Source organism: Chiroxiphia lanceolata, chromosome 1, assembly GCF_009829145.1.
Source record: "Chiroxiphia lanceolata isolate bChiLan1 chromosome 1, bChiLan1.pri, whole genome shotgun sequence".
NCBI classification, from domain to species: domain Eukaryota; kingdom Metazoa; phylum Chordata; class Aves; order Passeriformes; family Pipridae; genus Chiroxiphia; species Chiroxiphia lanceolata.
This window is the reverse complement of record NC_045637.1, coordinates 38,398,832-38,423,160: the sequence shown is the minus strand read 5'-3', so window position 1 is coordinate 38,423,160 and position 24,329 is coordinate 38,398,832. Positions and strand designations below refer to the sequence as shown.

Sequence of the window (24,329 nt, the reverse complement as noted above, 5' to 3'; positions counted from 1 at the left end):
CAAGTTGAGATGTAAATAGAGAGGGAATATTTCCAACCACATCCCTGCTAGTGAAAAGGACGCTTAAGGAAGTTTCCTTATGCTGTTTTTGCTTAGTTATCTTTATGCTTTCTTTTTTCTTTGTTATTCAAGGCTTAAGCAGCTCATTGTGTATTTTAAAGGGCAAATTCTTCTCAAGTTTACCTAATATTTCCCTTCTTTTAGTCCACCTTCAGTTGTTTCCCTGTTATCTGGAGAGGAGAGGGCCTCTTTGGATCAAGATGAGGTCAGGCTGTGGGGAAGGCCAAGTGGAAATAAAGAACTGACACTGTCTCTGTAAACAGCACGAGAAGAGCAGTGAGAAGAATTTGACTACAACAAACCTAAGAGTCACAAAAAATAACCCAGCACTGAAAAACAAACCTTGCCTTAGAAGTCATCACAGCCAATCAGGGAAAAGACTGAAGAGGTGTTCTGACTACTGAGTCAATGCTGGGTTTTTTTTAACTTTGCAGATAAGGCTAAGTTAAGGTATAAGAAGTTCTCCTGGACAAGACTACATGTGTTGCAGGTCAATATGAAGAGTCTGTCTCTGACTTCTGGGTCTTCTTCTTGTGCCTGGTATCATACAGATAGTCAGTCTGTGATCAGAGAGGAATCCTCACATGATACAGGGCAGAAGGCGTATGCAAAGTGATTGTAAAGATAAATTCCTTAATACGTCTAATGCATTCAAACAAATACTCTGAGAGAAAGCCTCGTGAGTAGATGAATAATGCCTTCAGAGCAAGTCTCAAAAATCACTCAGTGTGAATAACCCAGGGATGAACAATGAATAATGGGGGAGAAGGGAAGGGAACAGGACTTTAACACAAATTAATTAAACAAAGGGAGAAACCCAATCATACAAATACCAACAGTATATGTGAACTGCTGGCGAGACGATGTTAGGCATACAGTCTTTATACTGGAATTTGTTAACATTAATTAGAAGTTCTACTATTCATTTTAAATTGTTCTTGTTTTAAAAATAGTTCTTCTATGTATAGCATTCTAAAGAGATGAATACACACACAGATGTGTGCTTACAACGGTAGCTACATTTTCATAAATAAATGCGCACCTAAGTACTTCCAAACAAACTCTGCATGGCCCAGCCTCAGGAGGGGTTGTAGATGATTCTCCAGCTACCTGACATTTCAGAAGGCTGCACTGCTTTATAAAGGAAGAAGACATCTCAAAGCAAGTCATGGCTGATAATACCACCATGAAACCCAGCCAAGGAGAAAAAGGTAGGCTGAAATTTGTCCTCCTTCCACAGTTCTCCACCCTTAGAGGGTTTTCCTCTTTTCCTCTACAGCCATCATTCCCCCTGAAGCTCCCCTCATTTCTACAAGGAAGGAAATTTCTCTTCATTCTCATAGGAGTCGATGTGACAACCATGAAAGAATTAATTTGCACTAGGCCATTACTGCACCAGTGCTGTGCCCACCAGTCAAACTCAATGAAGGTGATTCTCACTTTATGGCAGCTGCACCGTGGCAGGGTCTGGGAAACACTGATATCTATGACTTCTTGTGAAGCTGCATGTGCATAGATGTCCTCTCCTCGCTCCTTCTCCAGTCTCAGAAAAATTCAGCTGAAATTTCTCAGTAAAATTATTTTTTTCTTTATGTTGCCTTGTTGTTAAGCACTTTTAACGCTTCAGCAACAGTAGTCTTCAATTACCATCTGAGATTAGGAACACCAATGAATCAACCTTTAGGAGGCAGACAGGGGTGCTGGCCAGAGACCACTCTTATTTCCTCTTAGAATTCGTGTCCTAGCTCACACCTGTTTCCATACACAACCACTATACCATGCTTGCCAATATAATGTCTGGGATGGAGCCTATCCTTTAACCCACAGTAATTTATGCCTGGTTACCTCCCAAGCGTATTTTGGGAACAGGTCTAGAATTCATTATTGCTTCACCTATGCCTTCATTTTCACACAAAAGAAAGGTGGGAGCCAGGGCAGAATGCAGGTTTAGGGAGGTATGGTACTGTCTAAGAAGCAGCTCCTCTGGTATGGAAAAATGGGAGCCCACGATCACAGCCCAGAGTGCAAAACTGGTCTGAAGTCAAGCTAAGAGTTTAAAGCCTCTGTGTTTTTCTGGGAGCTTCAGAAAACTGCAGAGGAATCCAAAGAACATGTTGCCTGCAGAAGAAAGATCATCAACAGCAGACATCCTGCCCCAACTCACCTGCCTTCTCCCAAGAGCTGGATTTCTTCCTTTACCCAATACCTTCCTACAGTTTACCAGAAGCCTGTGGAGCCAGCTTTTGCCTGATGAGGCACATAGCTGCTTTTAAGTATTATGTCATTGATGTCTTGATCAACAAGAGTCTAACTGCTCGATGCCTCTTGGAAAGCTACAATTCACATTTCTAATAAATCTTTAAAATTATGTGGAGCATTATGTAAATTAATATTTACCTTTAAAAATACTTCCAGACAGCAACTGGATTCAGAATTTTAGCAGCTATAGACTTGAAGAGAAAGTTACTAATTTAGGGCCTTACACTACCTCAGAACACCCTTATCAGTCTTTATGATTTCTTAAAAATGTTAATACAAAGGCAGGCATGTGGAACTCTAATTGGAGAGCAGCAGAGCCTTGTCACACTCAATAAAACCTCTCATGGGTGCAGTGTAACTGAAGTAATACACTGAGAACCCTTTCTGCAAATTCCTCCCTATGGATTCCTACCAAAACCAGAAAGAATAATTTGATTCTTCCCAACACACCACGAATGTGGGTTGACCAATCTTTAATTAGAATGGGTGTGTTTTGTGAATGAATTTGTTGTTATAATTAGATCTAGTTCTTAAGAAAAGATGCAGTTAGAAGTATTTCTACCAATGTTTTTTTTTCTTTCGAAGCCAACCCTAGAAAAAAAAAAAAGCCTGACAGATGTTGAGACACATTTACTAACCTCAATTCCTCAGTAGTAGTATTTATATGACTAGAAGTTCACTGCACAAGGCAGTGCTTGAAAGAAAAGCAAACAGAGGAAGGTAGCATAGGAAAGGGAAATAATGGACTTTTTGGTGGAGACATTACATCATTTGCTTTGCAATGTATCCGTATTTCACAGCCAAAATAATATCAGCCAGCTCCAAGATAAGGAATGTATTTATTTAGAGAATAGTTCAGATTTCATCATAATGTCAATATTTGCCATATTACTACTACAGTTCCTGTCACTTAACACACAGCAGTTAATAATAAGTTGTGTGGAAAAGGACAAGACCTTCTGAATGAGCTGTGGATATAACCTGAGAATTATCAGGTTCAGAATATGGTTCACTGCTCTTTTGGAGGGTTCTCTCGTTGCTGGGTGAAAGAAGACAAGAACAGGTCTTCAGCTGGCAGAAATCAGTTGACTTCCACCTCATATAGCTTTGTTTCATTTTACCAAGATTTTAGTACCAAACCTGATAACTAGAACAAATTATCAGGCTCCTGTCCAAAACTGCAGACAGCCCAGCCTAGCCATTCCAGGCCACTGCTGAAGAGATTTCTCCCTGCCCTGTGGTACGACGTGGATCAGTGGGAGGCCAGGCTGTGGTGATCAGTGAGTTGGAGTTGGGTTCTGTCTGTGGCTGCTTGGGGAGTCCTTGCTGAAGGCATAGGGGAAGCAGCCACTGAAGTTGCTACATCCACATGCTGGGAACACTGGAGGTGGGAAGTGTGGTTTTGGACAGCACTGAAATCTTGAATCCATTGACTAGATATTTGGGTCATATTTCATTAAATGTGGGCAGAAGATGGAGAGGGACTCCTTAAACACAACCCTAAGAAATACAAGTTTCTATAAGCCCAAGGAGTAATCTGCCAATTGCTGCTCTGCCAAGCCCAAAATAAACAGATGACCTCATGGTGGGCTGCTTGCTGTACATTTTCTATGTGTTTATAGCAATGCATGCTGCCAAGTGGTATCTCCAAAGGAAGTACATGTTTCTGCAGTACACCCAGCTATGAACACAGAAAGTGCTCAGCAGTATTTGCTCCCCCTCGCTCAGCTCACGTGGTGTGCGGGTTTGTCCTATGGTTACTGTTGCCCCTAATATACACATAAATGACTCAGAGAGTTAGTAACTCATTATTCAGGAGCAGCTCTGCCCATAACCCTTGACAAGGTGGATTAAGGATGCCTTCTGACACTGCATTTACCATTGCCTGGGGATGACTTTGTGATTGATGATTATCTGCTTCAAGGGAGTAACCTCCCCTTTGTGAACTCTCAGTTTGCATCTTCATTGTGCTGCAGCCTGGAGTTTGCCATCTGTGCCTCTGGGGTTCTTCCACTCACAGAGGTCTCTGCATAAACCTGCCTACTCATCCTGGTACAGCAGACCTCACCAATAGCTATGGTGATAAAAGCTACTGCCCCCCATATTACTGATTTGCCCTTCAGATCTTGGTGTTTTGTAGCAATTAGAAGTTATGAGCTTGACTACCTAGTTTAGACTGCCACTCCCTTAGCTTCTCTATCAGGTAAGTCATGTGTGGCCCAGCATTGCAATCCCCATGCTGTGCAGTGAGCCCAGAACATGCAGAGTAGGTCCCAGACTGCCATCCTCAGCAATGTAAAGAACAAATGGAACTGTCATAACTCACAGGAGAACAAAGGCTGATCATTTTCTGCCTGAACTGAACACTTATTTGCAAAGTTCCATGACCCACCAAGTAGAAAATAATCCAGACAATTCTGTTTATTGTTATATTCCTTAGTTCCAAACTGTCCTTTATTTCAGTAAGGTTCCTAGTAATGCAAATGTCATTCAGCTTTATTCAGATAAACCATGTTAAGTGTATATGTTTGGCAGAGGAGTGCTCCTTTCTGCCAAAAAAATAAATCTGAATTTGTATATTACTCTTTATGAACAAACAATGTTTTTCTTAGCTTTATAGAATGCACCTCCCCTCTACAGAAAGGATGGTTACTGACAGAAGAAGAAATTATATGGAATAAAATTAAATCTAATATTCAAAACAATAATGAGCATTTCTACACACTAGCATTCATACCAAGCTTAAAATCAGCACTACTTGGATCATAGATGACTATTTAATGCAATGGCAAAGTAACTACAAAAGCAATTATAACTACCATTTAAAAATAATTAACAGTGAGAACTGGAAGATTTAATGTGTTTTCTTCTTTTAATGTGCAGCCCCATTCACAGAATTTCACTGGACCATGTGGACAGACCAACTGTCACAGCCGTCTATCAAGGCTGAATTAGATGAAGACAAACAATACAGGCTTTGTGGTTCAACTGAAGCAGCAGCCTCAGAAAGTTTCCATTTCTCATCTGCGGGCACTGTGGGAGCATTGTCTTCCCCCTCTCTGAAAAGAGAATGGAACAATTATGTTACTGACATTCCTCCGCAGCGGGTCTGAAAGACTGTTTATGTCCAGCCAGGGAGACAGGGAAAATAAAAGCTGAGATTTCATGACAGCAGGTGGGAGCAGTTTCAGGGTATATACTTTTGTGACATAATGATCCTGATTCTTCTCTTTCAGGGTAAAGCCAGTGCTGGAAGATTTACTAGCAATGGAGGAAACAGCAGTAAAAATGCGAAGTTAAATGCAATGGTAAAATTATTAATTCAAACCAAAGTTCTACAATTGGCTTACTGAATCAATTGGTAATTGATTCTAACATGGTGTGAATGGCAGTAAACGAGAAAGAAAAATACAGCAGTCACAGAGAATTTTTTACCATTTACTATTTTAGAGGCCCTACCAAGTGAAGTGCTGAGTACCCAGCTCTTATGGGAGTCAGGTGGGCTCAGGAGACAGAAAGCAATCACCCAATTTGTTCTAATAGCAATAATATTCTTACTCATTAGCAGCAGAGATTAATCAATACTCAATTTCATGCAAATACATATTCTTGTGCTCTGGCATAACCTTAAGAAAACAGCTTCTCAAGTTGCCCCAATGCTCTCAGTTCAGAGGCAGTGCCAAATAATTTCATTCTGTTATACCAATAATCTCCTTTTTTTTTCCTGAGGTTATTTTAGTGCTAACTATAACTCAGTTCATACACACAAACAATCTGTAAGTCCTTGGGTGCAAATGATCACCTGGGGCTACAAGGAAGAGTCAACACATTTTAAAGAGTTCCCACTCTTTTACTTAAAGAGGAAGGGAGAGTAGAGGCTGTCAGCCACCATCAGCACTGCTAAGAAGTCAATCTTGCCTACACAGAGACAATCTGCGTCATGATTTGCATGTGCTCCCTGGTTATCATTCAATATCTCCCCAAAAAAGTCGTCTGGCAGCAACATCATTTAATGGTCCACTTGAAGAACTTTCTACAAGCTGCCTTCTAAGGGAGGCTGTAAGTCCTTCACACAGCAGCTGGTTTTAGCCACGGTTACACTCTACATAATAGCACAGAGGATTCTCAGTCCTTCCTGGGGTTTGATATGATGGCATAACATAAAAAAACCCAAATAATAATAACAAGTTATGCTTCACCTCTGAAAAACTCTTGGAATGTTTTTCAGTGGGCTGCTGATACAATGAACCAACCCACTCACTGAAGTGAACAGAAGGCTTCCATTTGCAAGGTCAGCAGGTACTGGATCAGTGACTAAGGCCGAAAAATCTGAGTGAGAAAGCTTGAAAGAAGCCAATACCTTTGCGTTCTTAAGGTTCCATACAGGCAAACTAATGCTGTGACACAGTGACACTTTCTCAATCTCAATTAGTGCTAAACTAATTAAGAAAACTGTTTTATACACTGCAGTGAGTAGTATCTCGCTTCTTTCTTGGATAATCCCTAGTGTGATGTAAGGGTGATTGAGTATCTAATTACTCCTTAATTGAATGCACATTTTGTACATTTTTAGCTAGTTCAAGCTTAATGCTTTTAGTCCAAAAGTCAAAGTCAGAGAAATTAAGTTGAACTGGGATTTGGGTAGCTATTGTATTAATGGATTACTTTTGGAAAGGAGCCTAATTACAAGCCAGTCCAAAGATTTCAGATATGTTCAATATAGAAATACTTAATATATTGTCTGACAAAAGACTGATTCTATATATTGGTAGTGTTGTTATTCATGTTTACCGTTTACTCTTGTTTCACAGTAATTTTTCTACCATGCTAAATAAATAGCACTGTTCCATAATATATATGGTCAAGTGACACACTACTCAGGCTAAAGGTTTATGTAGATATGAAGATATCTGCTTCTCTTACTCTGTTGAAAAGATTTTGGAAATGCAATATTTGAGCTACAATTGTACAAATGAGTGTGTGTATTATAGTCAGAAAATTACCTAGAAGCCTTGCTTATTTATAAATTATATTTCTGCCCCTGAAATTTCCTTTTCTTGGGTTGAGTACTGCATATATTAAGTAGAGTCCCACTGCTTCTGGTGAAGCACTCTACAGATAAGAAAACCATTACCAAAGAAAACCTTTCAGGATCAGTGCCATGAAGTGTAAATACCTGCAAAGTCTGAGAGCTGTTATCACAATACCCGTGGTTAAAAAAAAATAAAAAATAATAACAAGGTCAATCTAAACTCAGAAATCAACATCAGAATGTAAAAAAAAATCATTATGTTTCCAAGAAGATTTATATCTAATTCTTTCATATAATAATTTAAAGTACCTATATTCCTCACAGAGGAAATTTTCTTGTACAAAACTAGGATAAATGCAACACTATAAATTTTATCTCAGAAACAAGGAGCAGCAGCAGGAGCAAAGATAAAGCCAAGCTGGTATATTTTTAAGAACCAAAGGTCCCAACGTTCCTACAGCAATAGAGAGAACTTATTTAAAAGAGAAGATAGAAGAAAACTTCCGTGAAAAAGATTATTTTTCAAAGTCTTCCGAAAGTGTTGAGAAAGTGCAAATAAAAAGACTATGGAGAACTTAAATACGACGGCCACAATAATATGTCTTTCCATCTGATAAGGGGGAAGTAAGATGCCCCACTGCAGTAGCCTTAGGTCAAGATCACTACACAAGATCAAAAACTTTACTCTGCTACTTAAAAGTAGTCAATCGGCTTTTTGGAGATCTATTCCACCTATTTTGTCTTACCATATTCCTTATCATAATTGTTCACACAATGTCTCTATTTTGTTTCCTTACAAAAGGATCTTGCCTTCTACTCCTTAACACTATGATAAACCAAAAAGTATAAGAGTTTAAAAAAAATCAAAAGAAACGGGTGGTAAACCCCATTTGGTACTGACTAAACATTACCATTACCCTATACCTTCCTAAAAACAGCACCTGCTAGTACAATCAGGCATGGATTCAGAGTGCCTTAGAAAAGAGGACTGACTACTTCTGAAATCTTACCATTACTGAAATGCTTTGCATTTCTTCCAAGAAAAGGTCACAATTTATTGAGTCTACATCAAGTTCTGTGGGCGTTTAACTAGATCTATCTAACTAAAATGTACCTTTGTCTTGAGCTCTGGAGATGCATTAATAAAATCTTTTAAATTAAAGTTTTTCTCTGTAGCACTGCTCTGTCATAAACGCTGGTGTTATTCCTGAAATATTGCTAACAACAGTCACTGCTGGCATTCTCTTCCTTGAGTGGCAATTATCACTTGCAAAAAACATTTTCAGTAACCTAAATAACTTGGTAGTTTATCTTTGTTATTTATTTTCAAAACATAGTTGTCTGCTTAGCAAGAGTTTGTTTGCATACTGTTCATTGCACTGTCTTCATCCATATGAAATAATGAGAATTAAAACTTCCAATAAGAGTAAGGACATCTGCCTACCTGGATCTTCAGTTTCAATGTAGGAGTAATGTTCTGCTTAAAACTCCCTGTGTGATTTCATACAGGTAAAACATAGTGAACTCCCAGTGCCAAACACATATTACATTACTGACGGAGGAAAGCATATTGCAGGCTTTCTTCTCTGACTTAGTCAAACATATGTACCTTGACACCCTTCTAATATCCTTGACATTACATTTCACATGCACCAATCTCTTCCTCTAAAAATGGATGAAGCTTTATCAAAGGCAATTTAAGCTTCCTACTATTTTGCCTCACCACTAATTCAAAGCTTTTTTGACCATATGTGAAAATAACATACCATAGTTTCAGTGTGTGCTCAGACTCTAACTTGTTGTGTTTTGGCTGCCAATAAGCATGTCGTGAGGGTGTTTTTATGACAGGTAGTCCTGGCTACATTATCAGTTCCCAAGTAGCAGTGTACAAACCAAACATGGTTTATGGTAAGCAGCTGGAAATTATATTCTCACAACTCATTTTGCAAAAAGCTGATGAAACACTGAATTGTGAATAGCAACAAATATGTGATGCTCATAGAGACCCACAGGTCACAAAGTTTGGGAGCCCTTGTCAGCATGAATTTCCTAAAGCATAAACAGAGATCTGACTCCTAGGCTACCTTATAACATTTTAGCTCTGAAAAGGAAGGACAGTAATATCTTTCTTCTTTGCTTCTTCTTTACATGCTTAGGGATTTTGACCATTTTCCATTCCTCCACAGTTTGTGTATTTCTAACAAGAGCTCAGTAAGGAATTGAACAATGACAATTCCAATATGATACTAACTCTGGAAACACAACAACTCAGAATTGGTTTTGTTCCTCATTTAGGGTTTGATCATTCCCTATACTGATGCTCTGGTCTGAACACAGCATAAATACGCACTACACCAGTGACTAGTCTATGACTCTTGGCTGCCTCTGGCTACCAAGTCCCTACATTCTGGCCCCTGTGTCAGAGGTATGTCACACAAGCAACAAAAGTTTTTTCTACTCACTAATTTGAATCATAGCAGTGGAGAAAAAAATTATGTTGACATCCCAGGGTTCACTTACAATCTCAGTACACATCCTATTCCCTGCTATCACAATGAAGTAGTGGAAAACAACCTGAAAAGGCACCATCTTCAAGCCATTCCTGGAGTTTTTGGTTGCCTGAATGCTCCAAAACTTTTGGTTTGTTTCCAGTAGGCCTCTAGAGGATTAAGGTCCGTAGCTCACAAGTCAAAGGTGTTTGGCCCTCTGACCTACAGTCACACACTCAAGCGTAAACACATTCTCAAGTACTCTGAAGCGGCAGTGGAGTGTTGGGCACTATATATAAGATCTTAAACACAGAAGAACAATTATTAGTTTTGTTGATAACATGAAGTTCAGTTTCTTTCAAAGACTGAAACTTAACAATTAAACCAACCACCTTTCAAGCACAAACTCTAAATGCATGAAGACAAACAATGACCGATAAAGTCACTCACTGAGAATCAGCATAAATACTCACATTTCATCAAATCTAGGAAATTAGTGTTTGCATTTCTAAAGAACTACTTTGTGTTCAGTTGTTTTGGTTTTTTTTTTAAACAGGAAAAAGAACAGTCATAATAACCTAATGATGCATGGCTGCTAAAAGCTCACTCCAGCTCTGGATCTACACAATAGGAATGTATAAAGTCCCCAAGTGTTAGAACTTCTGCAGAGTAACTTCTTTGCGAATTTCACAAACTGCAAATGCTACTAGTAAACTGAGAGTAAAGACACGTAGATAGGTAATGTAAATGCCCATTAAAATATAAAGTTCATTGAGATCTGCTTAAACAAAGAAATGCAGACCATAGCATTGCATCACACTTTCCATTTCTCAAAGGCACGGTGCAGCTCCACAGTTCCCTCTGTGTTTGAATGTCCCTTCATATTCTACAGTGTTACCATACAGCTTGCAATTCCAGAGAGGGGAGTGCACCACTACCTTTTTAGTACTAGCTCGTTCCCACTGGCAACACTGATCCCACTTCAACGTCCTATGGAAAGGGCAACACAGTTTTGTTGCCACAAGAGCTGCTTAGCATCTTCAAAAGCAAGTAATTTGCACTATCCGCTCAGTAAATGCATCGGTTACAGTCATCACATTTCCCTCTCTCCTTGCTGTGAAACTATTGTTATGCTAATTTCTGCTTGTCTGCTCATCTCATTATCATCCAGAAAGTTTCCAGGAGAATTGGGCATCCAGTCTCTGTTCCTCCCACTCTAAATTACTCCTTCCTGTTCCTCAGGCCTAGCACAATCTTGCTATTTTAATGATACCATTTCTTGTCTTCTAATCTTGAATGTACAACTAGGAAAATGGTAATTATATTAAGAATGTTTTTAATCTGAATTAATTTCTGCTATCATAATTTACAGGACATTGGATAAACTTGCAATCTGAGGTCTACCAAATATGAATGTGTATGTATGAATGTATATATAAAAACTGATGCTTTTTCAGATGTTTCTGACTCAGTCACGAACAAAAAATGTTCAGGAGAACTGGAGTAATATATAGAATTAGACTGAATAGCTATAAGCCATCATCACATTTGGAGAATAATTCTTTATTTATGAATATAAAATAAATTGTGTCTGGGATAGAGACTTCTGAGACAACACACTGGAGATCAAATTGTTATTTACTAATTATGCTCAGTGGAAACCAAATTAAAGTTTATCACTTTTTTTAAAAAGTATTCTTTAAATATTATTTTAGCAAATTATTTTTTAGAAAAAGCTCTTACTGTCTTCTATTGAAAGAATCTCATGCATTTCAATGACTTCTGTAGCAGGAACTTATTTGATCTCCTCTTAGTAAATAGGAGCAATACCACTTATCTACTCTACGCACAGAATCATGCATATACACTCTAATTCATAAATGAACGAAGACATGTAAGCATGCCAACCTGAGTTCAGTATCATTACAAATTCAAGTTGATATTCAAGTGTTTGAAATCAGGCATCTTGCTCATTCACAAATAAAGCTGTTCCACTGAGGTAAAAGAGGAGAAAGGCATGTCTATCAATCAGTTACATGTAAACTAATAAGGATTAAAGAGGGGATGAAATATCCACTGGAAACCAGAGATGACACCATTTTCAGTGAAGAACACCCTACTAGAAAAGTACTTATCCATTAGGAAAGGTGGTAAGCCCCAAAATAACAGTCTGCTGGAAAACTCACAATTCACATATTGAGAAACAGTCAGAGAGGCATCAAATCATTAAAAAAAACAAAAAACCAAAAACCAAAAAAACACAAACCTCTGATGAAATGGAAGATTTAAGGGTTTTCTTATTTCATTTTAAGTAGTGGTAGTATTTGTTGTCCCCATTGTTAAGCTTTGCTGTATAAGAATTATAAATCTTTTTTCCAAGATCATCTGAAAATGTCAAGAAATATCTTGGTGCCCATAGCAAGGGCTCTGAGTCAAGCAGGAAGTATGAAAAAAATTAGTGCTAACACTGAGGAAGTCACAATGTTATCCTTTCTCTTTTCTTTCAGAAAAAGATCTGGGAGCCCTGGCAAACAAGTTCTACATATGCCAGTAACGCACCCAGGCAACAATGAAGGCCAACAGCCTCCTGGGCTGCACCACGAGAAGCACTGCCAGCAGGGGGAGGGAAATGATCCTTTGCTTCTACTCAGCACTGACAGAACATCTGGAGCACAAGGTCCTGTTCAGAAGAAACATGGACATACTGATGATTAAGCAATTGGAGCACCTGTCATAAAAGGATGGCTGAGAGCTGGGACTGTCTAGCCCAGAAAAGATGTTTCAACAGGGATTTTATCAACCTATATAAATACTTTATGAGAACAAGAAGATGGCACCAGACTCTTCAACTACATCCAGGAAAAGGAGAAATCCAATAGGTACAAATTGAAATACTGGAAATTTTATTTAAGATTAAGAACCTTTTCCTCTGCAAGAGTGGTCAAACACAGGGACAAGTTGCTTAAAGAGATTAAGGAGTTTTCATCCTCATGATATTCAACACCTAGCTGCACATGGCCCTGACAGCCCACTATAGTTAACACTGCTTTGAGCAGAGGATCAAACCAGTAGATCTCTGGAGGCACCTTCCAATCACATCTATTCTGGTATTCTGGAAAAAACTTTCTATTATTCTTGAAAAACTATTCTGTTAATGTTCTTCTCTGTCTGAAAGCAAATCTGTACTGAGATTTCCCTCCAAACTCCTTTAACACCTGACTGGTTCTTTCACTACTGGACATTATGTTAAAAGGTTACAAATTTAAAAAATTACTTTTTCAAAAGAAACTTATGTGAAAACTGTGACAACTGCAGGAGAGGACAGACGTAAAGGCCATATAATTGGACGTAAATGGGATGCATTTCAAAAACACCCACACAACAGAGTCCAAAAACTCATTAACTCCAGGCTATAGGAGAGAGTTTTTAGCAACAAAGCAGAGCCAAAAGAGGCCAATCAGATAGCAGCAAACTTATTCTAAAGCTGATTGGGTTAAAGAGAGCAGAGAAGCTACAAAGTTCTACCTGTTTTGTCCTCCTGAAGGCTCCCTTTAGAGCCTGGACAAACTTTTTCTTAGTACTGGAAAGGAGTATTTTGAGATCTGAGTTTTCCCATGATGCAGGAATATTAAAAAAAAAAAATCAGTTCTTTCTCTGAGATTGCACACCATGATATTACATGTTTGTGTCAACTCTGCCTCTAATTCAACAAACTAGAACAATTTACATCAAAGACCAACATATGCCATTTGATCATAAGCCACAAAGGGTTCAGTTTTGTCAAGGTTTAAATCAAGGCTGAAGACCAGATGTTCTGAAGCTTTGGGAGCATGGTGTGTGTAGAGCCTGCATTCTGATTCAGTCAAAACTAATTAGACCTTTCAAACAACCTCCTTCTCCTCCCGTGTATATAACACTTCTGGAAACATTTGTCTCCTCCTTTCCCTGACAGAGTGACAAGGTCATGGCAAACCAAGGTTCCTCAAGGTTCTTCAAGTGAATGTACCACATTGGTTTGGAATAAAAAAAAAAAACATTGAAAAATTCACTGATAGGTGCTCCAGCAGCCTTGGCAGAGGGATATTGTGTCACAAAAGAAGCCCACCAGTGGGTTTGTAATTATAATATTCAAGACATATCAGAGGTTTAAAATATAAGGTAATCTTCTCTTTGAAAGGAAAAAATGCTCCTCTTGGATCATGAGGTAGATGCTGCCCTGCAAACTATTACTCCCCCATCTGCTACTGAGTCTTCATAGCAATACTCATCTGATGTCAGCAGTCCCAGCTTAAGGGACTTCCTTCATTCCTATGAAGGAAGGTGTCTTTTCTGAGGGTGTCTGAGGTCTCTGTGAGGAGCTACTGTTCCTCAACTTGCTTGCCCCTGGAGAGGTATGCTCTTGCTCCTTGCTCCTGGAGAGATATGAGGAAATCACTACAAAGTAAGTAGGGTTGTTTCCTTCCCTTTCTGCTTCTTTGTATAGAATAAAGGTGAACAATGCCATGTGATTTCTTTTTACACTTCATTTTTTTCAGCTCTTCAAACACAACAGCAAGGATATATAATGAAACATTGATTGATTCAGTGCTATTTGTACTGATGTACCCAAAACTAAGAAGACCTGGCCAAATGAATTTTGGATAAATAATTCAATCAGGTGTAGAGAGATAAGCGTCATTTCTTCTGTGAGTTACACAATGCCAGGAGTCACAGTTCTTCCTCAGTGCTTGAGAGTCCACAATTAGCATAGCCCTAGAGTGAGGACTGTTATTTTATATTAAAAATTCCATCATTTGTGAATTAAAGCTGCAGATTATTTTACGAAGCACAGCCAAGATAAATCTTATTATATAGAACAAATCTTCATAAGTATTGACAAATGTAATAAAATTTCAAACATGAAAGCAAAAGGGAAATTTTTACATTTCAATTCCAGCATTGTAAAAGAAACTCTTTCATGCTTAAAATTCAAACTCAGTGTGTCAAGTAATTTCACCGTTACAGACTTGAATTACCTGCACTGGCCTGAGGGCATTATTCACTCTCTGAGAAAAATTGTACTTTAATATTGCTATGATTTTCCCAAGTAATTTTTATGCAGAAGCTGGGATGAATTTGAAACATCCATTTCAAGATTAAAGTGACAACATTTGGTGACTGCAGAGAACCATGTAATTGAGAATTGGGCTTAGGGATGTGCTCAAAATTAAATATGGGAATGAGAAAATACTTTTAAAAAAGTATCAAGATTTTGCTTTATTTGTTTAACTTCTAGGATGCAGATATTAAATAAGGTTATAAAATACAAATAAACACTTCAAAAATGTTTAGATACATACACTATATTAAATATATGGAAAGACCTTGAAATTGTTGGTCACTGTCCTAGCTCATTTAATAATTTCTATCCTATGCAGAAATTTCTATCCTATGCAGAAGGGAGGATAATTTTCCCTCTTGGTTTTAATGGATCCATTTTTTGGAAGCACAGAATTATCAATCTCTTTTACAGATTATCTTCTGTGTGATTATTTATTAACTTCATATTAAGTTGGGACCCAGAGAATGCTCTGAAGAGGCTTAACTCCAAAACAGAGCATGTGAACTAAGTTCCACCATTGACCTAGAAAGGGCAAGAATTTAATGTACAAATACATGTCCTTACCCAGAAGTGTTTATCAATAAGCTTTCAGCAGCATGCTTCCAGGTGAAACTCCGGATGAATTGATCATTTTCTAACTTTGAAGAAATGTGCAGTTAGAAAATCTGATCCTTTTATATAATGGATTCCAACAGTAAATAGGGTAATGGGGAGTACCCAATATTTTGATCATTTAAATAAAGTTTATTGTAGATACTAGATGAAAAATTTTACTATGCTAAAAAGCAGTATGACTTGTCAAAGGAAGCAACAGAACAGATTCATTCTTTTCTTGAAGACACCCCAGATTTGCTGTCTTACTATTTGTATCAAGGTGGGACCATTTTATTTCAAAATCAACCATAAATGCTGGTGCCTTTACTTACTACTTTCAAGGCAACTATTCGTCTTAGAATCATAGAATCGTTTAGTTTAGAAAAGATTTCTAAGATCATGTCCAACCATCAACCCAGCATTGCCAGGTCCACCACTAAACCATGTCCCTCAGTGTCACATCTATGTGACTTTTAAATGCCTTCAGGGATGGTGACTCAAACACTTCCCTGGGCTTTAACTCTCTATGAATCTCATTGCCAGGTTTTTCATTATAGTAAAACATTGATTAATTGAGTATAATGAGGTTTAGGAGTAACTGTTGAGCACTGATGGAATTTATTTTGTAACTGATAGAGGCTGGGGGAACATGACACGGGAGCTTTTCATAACTGAAGCAGGGTTAATGTAGGTTCACATGCATATTAGCTCTTATGTCATCCTTAAATTATTGCTCTGTGAGCCAATGAAGGCTGAAAAGAAGCAGCAACTACTCTGATGAATGAAATAAAAAAAATTAGTCATAAGAGAAGTTAATTAGTTTCCTCTTGTATCTTCACTAGAGTCGCTCAAGATTCAGTCTTGGGGAAAAAACAGCACTGTAAAGCAGGGAGAATTTTTTTTTAAAAACAGAAAGAAAAGAAATAAAAAAAAAAAAGAAAAAGCCTCCTTAGAGAATTAAAGGCCTCCTTCCAGAACTACTACCCTGTTTTTTTAAGAGATAAGACTGGGAAGATCCACCAATGACTGGTCTTCTAAAAACACAGTAAGAAATCAACCAGTAAACCTCAGTAACTGGGGAATTATACTCCATAACCTACGCATACTGTGCTCTTCCTACCTGCAGCAGGAGAAATTTAAAGCCACAAGAAGTAATTGTGACGTTACTGTGTGTGGTGATTCACTGCCTACTGAAGTCAATACAAATACTTCAATACATTAAATCACTTACTAGAATCCAGCTACTAAAGAACCTAATAGTAACCTGTGCTGGTTTGGACCAGGATAGAATTAATAGTCTTCACAGTAGCCATTATAGGGCTCTGTTTTGCATCTGTATTGATAACACAGGGATGTTTTAGTTACTGCTAAGCAGGGCTTTCACAGCGTCAAGGCCTTTTCTGCTTCTCATCCCACCCACCACCAAGCAGGCTGGGAGTGCACAAGGAGTTGAGAGAGGACACAGGTGGGACAGCTGACCCCAACTGACCCAAGGGTTATTCTGCACCATGTGGAAACATGCTCAGCATGTAGATGTAGGGGAAGAAGAAAGAAGGGAGGGACATTTGAAGCAACAGAATTTGTTTTCCCATGTCACTATAACTTGTGATGGAACCTGGCTCCTGGAGACAGCTGAATATCTGCCTGACTATGAGAAGTGGTGAATGAATTCCTTGTTTTGTTTTGCCTGCATGTATGGCTTTTGCTTTACCTACTAAACTGTCAATCCACAAGTTCTCTCACTTTTACCCTGTTTATTTTCTTCCCCATCCCAACAATGGAGAGTGAGCAAGGAGCTTGTAGGGCTTGATTGTGAGCTGGGGTTAAATCATGACATAACCAAATTATTATACCACAGGATAAAATAGAACATTACACTGTCAAAATTTACAGTTGTGACAATGTATCATAACATTACTTAAGATTAATTCAGCAAGTTTCCTCCTTTTGCTAATTCTCCTCTATGAAAATTGTTTCAGATTTTCGATTTTTCCACTAAGTTTTTACTTACCTGACTAAAGATTTACTATTGTTGTTCTTACTCTTCTGCTACTGAAATGCAGCCCTGATAATTCTATCACTAAGTGGCTGAGTTGGTCTGAAGTTATCTCCTAGGATTCCATCAGAGCCCTCTAAAAGTTCAGCACCTTTAACATGTGTCCTCAGTCTTCGAAATTCTTCTATCTGAAAGACATAAAACCAGACATGAAGTTGAGACACATTCTTCACTATGGGACTAATGATCAAAATCAGCCTTGTCCAGTCCATTCTGCAGCTTTGAAAATGGGAGTGTTACCATATATTAGGGTCAATATACATTAATAACATTTAAAAATAGTTGTCAGCACTTCTTTTAGGATCTATGACTTTCTTAGCCATTGCAGATTACATCCTATGAATCAACCTTACAGTTCTGCATTGAGAGTAATCATTCTGGTGCTCTTCAAATAAGTGCATTTCAGGAATAACTTGGTTGACTACAAATTGTTTTGTAATTCTCCTAGTGATTTGTTTACTGCCTGAAACTGTTGTTGCCTTCTAAAACAGAAGAATTCTGAACAGATTCTTAGCTTTAGAGGATGTCTGTTGACATTCTGTGTGGAAAAATATGGGTTTTGCAATCAAAACAAAATACTGCTTCAAAAGATCTGTAGATGTAGGTACTTAGAAAGTCAAATACAGTAAAAAATAAATATAAAGTATTTCAACTGAACCAAAACAAATATGTTTCTGGTTTACAGAATCTTTTTAGATTTTTCTAAGTGTAATCTCGTGTAGGGTAGAACATGAGCAGCTTCCATCTCCATCCCTGGTATCAGCATCAAGCGCTGCATGATAAAGAACTGAGAAAACAATGCATATCACAGCAATATTACACTTTATTCTTCAACAGTGCTGTCTTTCAGAGTCTGGTATTTTAAGTAAGTAGTTACAACTACTATAACAATTGAGTTTGCTTTAACATATTCACAAGCTGTCTTAGCTGGATACAGCAAATGTACCTGATGGCTGACTCCCCTAACCTCAGCCTCTGTACTTTTATTGACCCTTTGATGTCTCACTATGCAGTTCAGCTCTAACTTGAAACTGAAGATACAGAGAAAGTAAAGTGGAGCTTGCAGTACATAATCATTTAAACATCTAAGATATTATAGAGGTAATTTCTCCATGAAAAACATTCTATGAAGGATTACAAGGAAAATGTAAGTGTGATTTCAGAATTAAATTAAATTAGGTACTAAACCGCAGGTAATGGCGTTTTTATTCTTATCCCGCCTGCAGAGAATACATTCTTACTGCAAGCTGGAAGACAACTGCCTTCATTGTTGTTTTCCACTCTACAGCAGAATTGATATAGACTTATTTACTTGATTTAGAGGCTAGCTCTGCTCTGCTTCATTTTCCTCAAAAAACAGTGTGCTTGGGAATCAACACTCAGCTTCTGGCAGCTGAGATATAAGGCAACAGCTTAGACTGCAAAGACAAAAAGGAGAATGAACTGTAAAGCTCCTTGAAAATGCTTTTCGAGGCACAATTCTGTTTTAGAAGATTCTTGTTGTTGCTGTTTACTTAAAGAAAGCTGAAAACAAAACCACTACGGGCTTGGAAATGAAAAAGTCTTCAAGGACTCAGGTGCTGGTAAATCACTGAATGGATTTTTGTAAAGGTAGCTTCTTTAACCGTCTGAATCAACCCTGGAAAGTCTGAGATAATTGCAGTTTAGGAAGGAGCATTTTACAAAAACGTGGCTTTTGTTTGATCTGTTGAGAATGAGATACTTCAAACAAGCACAGATGAAGGAGAGGGAAGAGCAGACTCTGCAAAGCTGGCATTTGTGAGCTGTCTCCTACTGTAACTACAAATGTTCCATCTCAGTCCCCACAGTGAAATCTTTCTCCAGGAGGTACTTCTCACAACACAGCTTCCAGTTTCTTCAGTCAGGAAAGTAGAACTGACCTGATCTCCACACCTGCTCTTTAGTCTTTAGGGAAGTCAGAAATTCCAGCCCTACTCCAAGGCGGAATTGCTTCTGAGATGCCCAGTCTCCTTGTTTAGTTCTTCATTCCGTGTTTCAGACTGCCATGACTGAGACCCTCTATACACATGGTGGTTTGCTTCACTTATGAGGAGTGGTTCTGTCAGAAATGGACACTAGCGTGCTGACGTTACTTTTCCTATTAAATTTCCATGTGACAAGGCAATCTGTGTGCCCTACTCATCCTGCTTTACCACGTATGGAACCACTTACCATCTCCTCCCAACACCTCGTAAGTCAATGTTCTGAAGTGCACCCTGTCGGACTGCCAATGAAACAGGTGTTTTAGAGGCACATGGCTAAGCACCCTTGGATATTCACGTACTTTTACCGGGAATAGGCACTTACAAAAGTTCTTCTCGTGCCCAGAAGACACTAAGGATGACCTAGGCCTGTTCACCCTGAAATTCAGGATCAAGTTCTAACCAGTGAAGAGGCAAATCCACAATGTTAACAGTTGCATTTCTACTGAGTAAAAGCATTTAGTTTATATTTTGTAGAATGTTTTTATCACTTTCTGTATTCAAATCCTGAACACTGCATTCTTCTGTCTCTCTTACATGCTTACTGAAGAACAGAACAAACAAAATAAAGAATTTGCATGTTTTCTACAAACATTTCTTCTATATGAGGTATAAAAGCATTACCCTTTTACGTGCCTCCATGACACCTCCGAAGAACACGAACCTGCTTCCTTCCCATTGCACAGAATGCCATGAACCTCTCCGAGTGCTTTATTTCACAGACTACATCAATTTTGCACAATTCCCACTCCAGCTCCATATGCTAGTTACTATTTCCGTGCTTTAGGAGGTCTTGATTCTGAATGAGGTAGACAAAAGGACTAGAGACCTCGCCATTCAATACAAAACCAGTTAACTCTGACAATGAATATGGCAGAACGACAGCTCCTTGTTGCATCATTATTTAAAATCTCTACACTGAGCGGCTTAGACAATGTATTTGTTCCGGGCTTCAGTGAACCGCAAAGTACATTATTCACTAAAGTTCCATTTTTTTTAAAATATAGAGGAAAGGAGCATGAGCAAGTTTTTTTTCAATAATTTCCTGCCCTTTACTGGCCTGATAGGAAGGATTTTTCTATTTTCTCCCACTGCATTTCAGCAGTGTACATGCAGGGGTGAGGTATCTCACAAAAACAGTCAAATCAGTTCTTTCTGGGCTGGGCTGTATATTTCAACGTGAGACAAGTGAGGATGATAAAAATCAAAAAAGAAGGACAGGCATATGCAAAAAGGCTACTGCAGGGTGCAGCTTTCCATACAAGCTCCTTTACACTGAGGTCAATGATAAAACTCCAAGAACCAAATTTGCAAGCCCTTATTCTCCAAGGGAGAAGAGTTGCCTGCCCATTTTATCCAGATCTCACAGAATGACCCATGAAGGAAAAATGCTTTCTGATAGAATTGAGGACTCACGTCAAAGAAAATTACTTCCAGTGAGGAAAAAGCATTGTATTCCAGGAAAGCACATCTGGATGCTGCAGTCCTGGCTTGCTATTTTGCTATTCATATAACCTATTATGCCTTTGACAAAATTGTTATTTCTCCATTGTTTCAAAATAAGAAAATGTGAAAATACATAGATGTGATGATGTACTATAATTGCAATTTTATTCATTTTTTTTTCCCCTTATGACCCATGGTTTGTTAAGCTAATCAATATTGTTATGTTAATTACAGAAAATGAGAATGGGAATGAGTATCTTGTCTCCAACATATGAATTAATTTCATCAGAGGAAGGAAATACAATCTTTTCTGTACTAGACTGTTATTCTTTATTTACTTGTTATTGACACTCAGAACCTGATTATTTTATGGCCTGAAAAATGAAAATAGAAAGCGTTGAATTTGTCTCTTACCAGCTATAACCACAGATGGTACTAGTATTTATATAAATCACTTCAAGTTTCATAAGCTGCATTCATTAGTATCCCACAGAAGAAAGTTCTACAAGTTAATGACAAATGTAAAAATAACGTGTTTAAACCCATTAGAAATGCATTTGCACTGAAATATATGCTTTAATACTACAAGCTGGTTTAATAAAATTAAATGTCTTTACCAGCTTTCCATGGATGAATCAAAATGGTATATCCTATATACATCCTCTTATCTTCCATAGGCAAAAGACCTTGCATTTCTAATTTCTGCTGCACAACCTGCTCTAGATGAACTTGCTTTAGCAGGGCATTTGGACTAGATGATCTCCAGAGGTCCATTCCAACCCCAATTATTCTGTGATTCTGTGATTAAGTGAAATCTCTCATAGGCATTCATGCCCACATGCACAAAAGAGGCCAGATATTTCATTGCAGTGAAAATGCTAATTACAATTTAAAATCTTGGATTTTTAGGCTATAGCAAAATATTCTGGCCCACCAAAATCTTATTTTGGGTATCCTGGAGACCTTGCAGTACCTTTCAAACTTTGAATCCCATAATCACCACCTCTAACTTGTCCCCATATTTATTTTTAATTGACATCTGAAAGCACTACCTGATGTAAGTTAATTTTTTATCCCACCCTGGCAAAAATTCTTCATGTTCTTAATAATTGTCTTTCATGCACAACCTTACCTTTAATGTTGCAATCATAACTACTAGTGGGGAGGTTTTTTCTAATTGATGCTTATCTATGACAAATACAAAGCATTGTGGATCATATTGGCATAAGTCTGCTCCAATCTATCACTCTGCTCCAGTGCCACATCTTACCTGCATACTGCATCAGCGGGAAGGAAAAGCTCCTCCATGACTTGTGTGCCCTTTGTCACTGCAATATTCTTGTTGGATTTGGTTTATACCTATCAAAGTAACGCAGCAACAAAAACCAGGTACCCCTCACCTAACAGAGGTCAAGACTGTGAATCATAGTCTTTTCCCCAGGCACTATGGGTCACTCTTTTCCCGAGGCACAACATTTTTTTCAGGAGTTTTATCCCCTTTGCACCATATTCTAACATGTTGTTTTATTGTGGTAAATTAATACATAGTAATACTAACTCAAGTTACATTTCTCTAATTAATTCCTTGCTGTCTCCCATCACATGTGGATGGCCTGAACTGTGCCCTCCTCTGTGCACTGACTGGATTAAAAAGAAATAGAGACTACAGAATCTACAACTAGCAATATCATACTATGTCTCAGTGTAACAGCTGTGGACTTTGTACCTCTGATTAAGTCCTCTTATTTATCCATATCATACCTGAACAATTAGCTCCCAACTTACAAAATACACACTCTCTTTAAAAGTTATTCTGAATCTAATAATGCCAACAGAATGCCACTACCTACTCAGTAGTAAGCAGCCACAAGATTTACCTCTTCATAAACAAATAAATAACAGATTTATGATGGGATACATCCAAGTTGTAGCTACCATACAAATAGCTATTGGGAGCTATTGCTTTTATCCTATGATCAGACCCAGAATTCAATTTCCATATGAAAATAAACACTGCCAATTTCAAACTGTTAAAGTTTGTAAAATATTGTGCTGGCATCATTAGCAAAATTTTAGATTATTAAAGCTGAAATAATTTAAATCTGAATTTATCACCTTTTATACTTTTTTCCCTTCTGTTTGTACATGTTTCAGAATAGGCGATGAAAATAAATGTATTCAGCTTCAGGGATTCTAGAGAGTTTTGCTTAAATTAAACCCACAGTCCTCCAACTGGGATTCACAGACTGAGGGAGTATATTCATCAGGAGTTTTAATTGTTTTTACCAGGATTATTTGTAGACAGATTTGAAATGTTTTCTGTAGAAAGGCTCACGACTGTAGGATATAATGTAAGAAAAAAAAAACCCAAACACTTTAAAATACATATGTGTGAAATCAAATTTAAATAGGTAGTTTCCATTTGACATTTATTATAAAAATGAATATAAAAAGAGCAAGATAAATTAAATATAGTTCAATGCAATACAGCTAGCCAGTACTATGTTAACATTTTTCATTCTCCAGGACATAGTGTCTCCCTATGCTTTTTTGTTCCTTTAACATCAAAAAGCAGTGATATTTGAAAGCTTACAATTACGAAGAATTGAATTTCTTTTGCCAATTGACTTCTTTCTTCTTCTAGCGCTTAAAGAAAGAATTATTTTAAATGCAGATGATAAACGATAACAAGGTTTTTCATCTCTGACCTTTGCGTTGCTCTCAGTGACTCAAAAGGTTTAACCTTTACTTGAAAAGCCATGTACTGATCTAATGGGATCTTTAAGGAGAAGAGATATAACGTCCTGATATATATATATATTTGCACGCTATAACCTTTAGCTCATAACCATATTCCAAGGTCACTTTAAGCACAACTGTTACCTGCACTTGGGACACAGTCAAAGGGTAGCGAAATAGTATCCAGGTGACACCTTCACTGCAGGGTGGAATGGTTAGAGAGCCCTCATACACCCAGTAGTCACGCAGTAGAGGATCTGAAATTAAAAGAAAGATGGAATTTTAATGAAATTGAAGTTAATTGCGTCTTTCAATTATGACCGCTTATGACAGCCATGGGCCTGCTCAAATGATGAAGTTAGTATGCAGTAAGCTAAGGTGTGAATTTATAACCTGCCAAGCATTGTCCACTGCTTTCTCATATGAATGTATATAAGCTTGTTGTCATTATATTACAGCAACTTTCCACTGCAGACAAGTATTTTAAATATGAAAATGACACCTTAGAGATGTGAAAAATAACATGTGCACAACTCTTTAAACTAACACA

At 37.9% G+C, this 24,329-nt stretch overlaps 1 protein-coding gene across 2 annotated transcripts in view; it reads right to left on the bottom strand.

Moving 5' to 3' along the window:
- Window positions 1-4,725: 4,725 nt before the first annotated feature.
- The window catches only part of CA8 (carbonic anhydrase 8), a 48,569-nt gene continuing 28,965 nt past the window's right edge, over window positions 4,726-24,329 (bottom strand). For both annotated transcript variants that reach the window (XM_032684649.1, XM_032684644.1), the window contains 3 exons: window positions 23,924-24,036; window positions 17,547-17,719; window positions 4,726-5,378 (listed from right to left, as the gene is read on the bottom strand). In XM_032684649.1, the coding sequence (XP_032540540.1) occupies window positions 17,585-17,719; window positions 23,924-24,036 (248 nt within the window). In that variant the 3' untranslated portion in view covers window positions 4,726-5,378; window positions 17,547-17,584. The remainder of the gene's footprint in view (window positions 5,379-17,546; window positions 17,720-23,923; window positions 24,037-24,329) is intronic.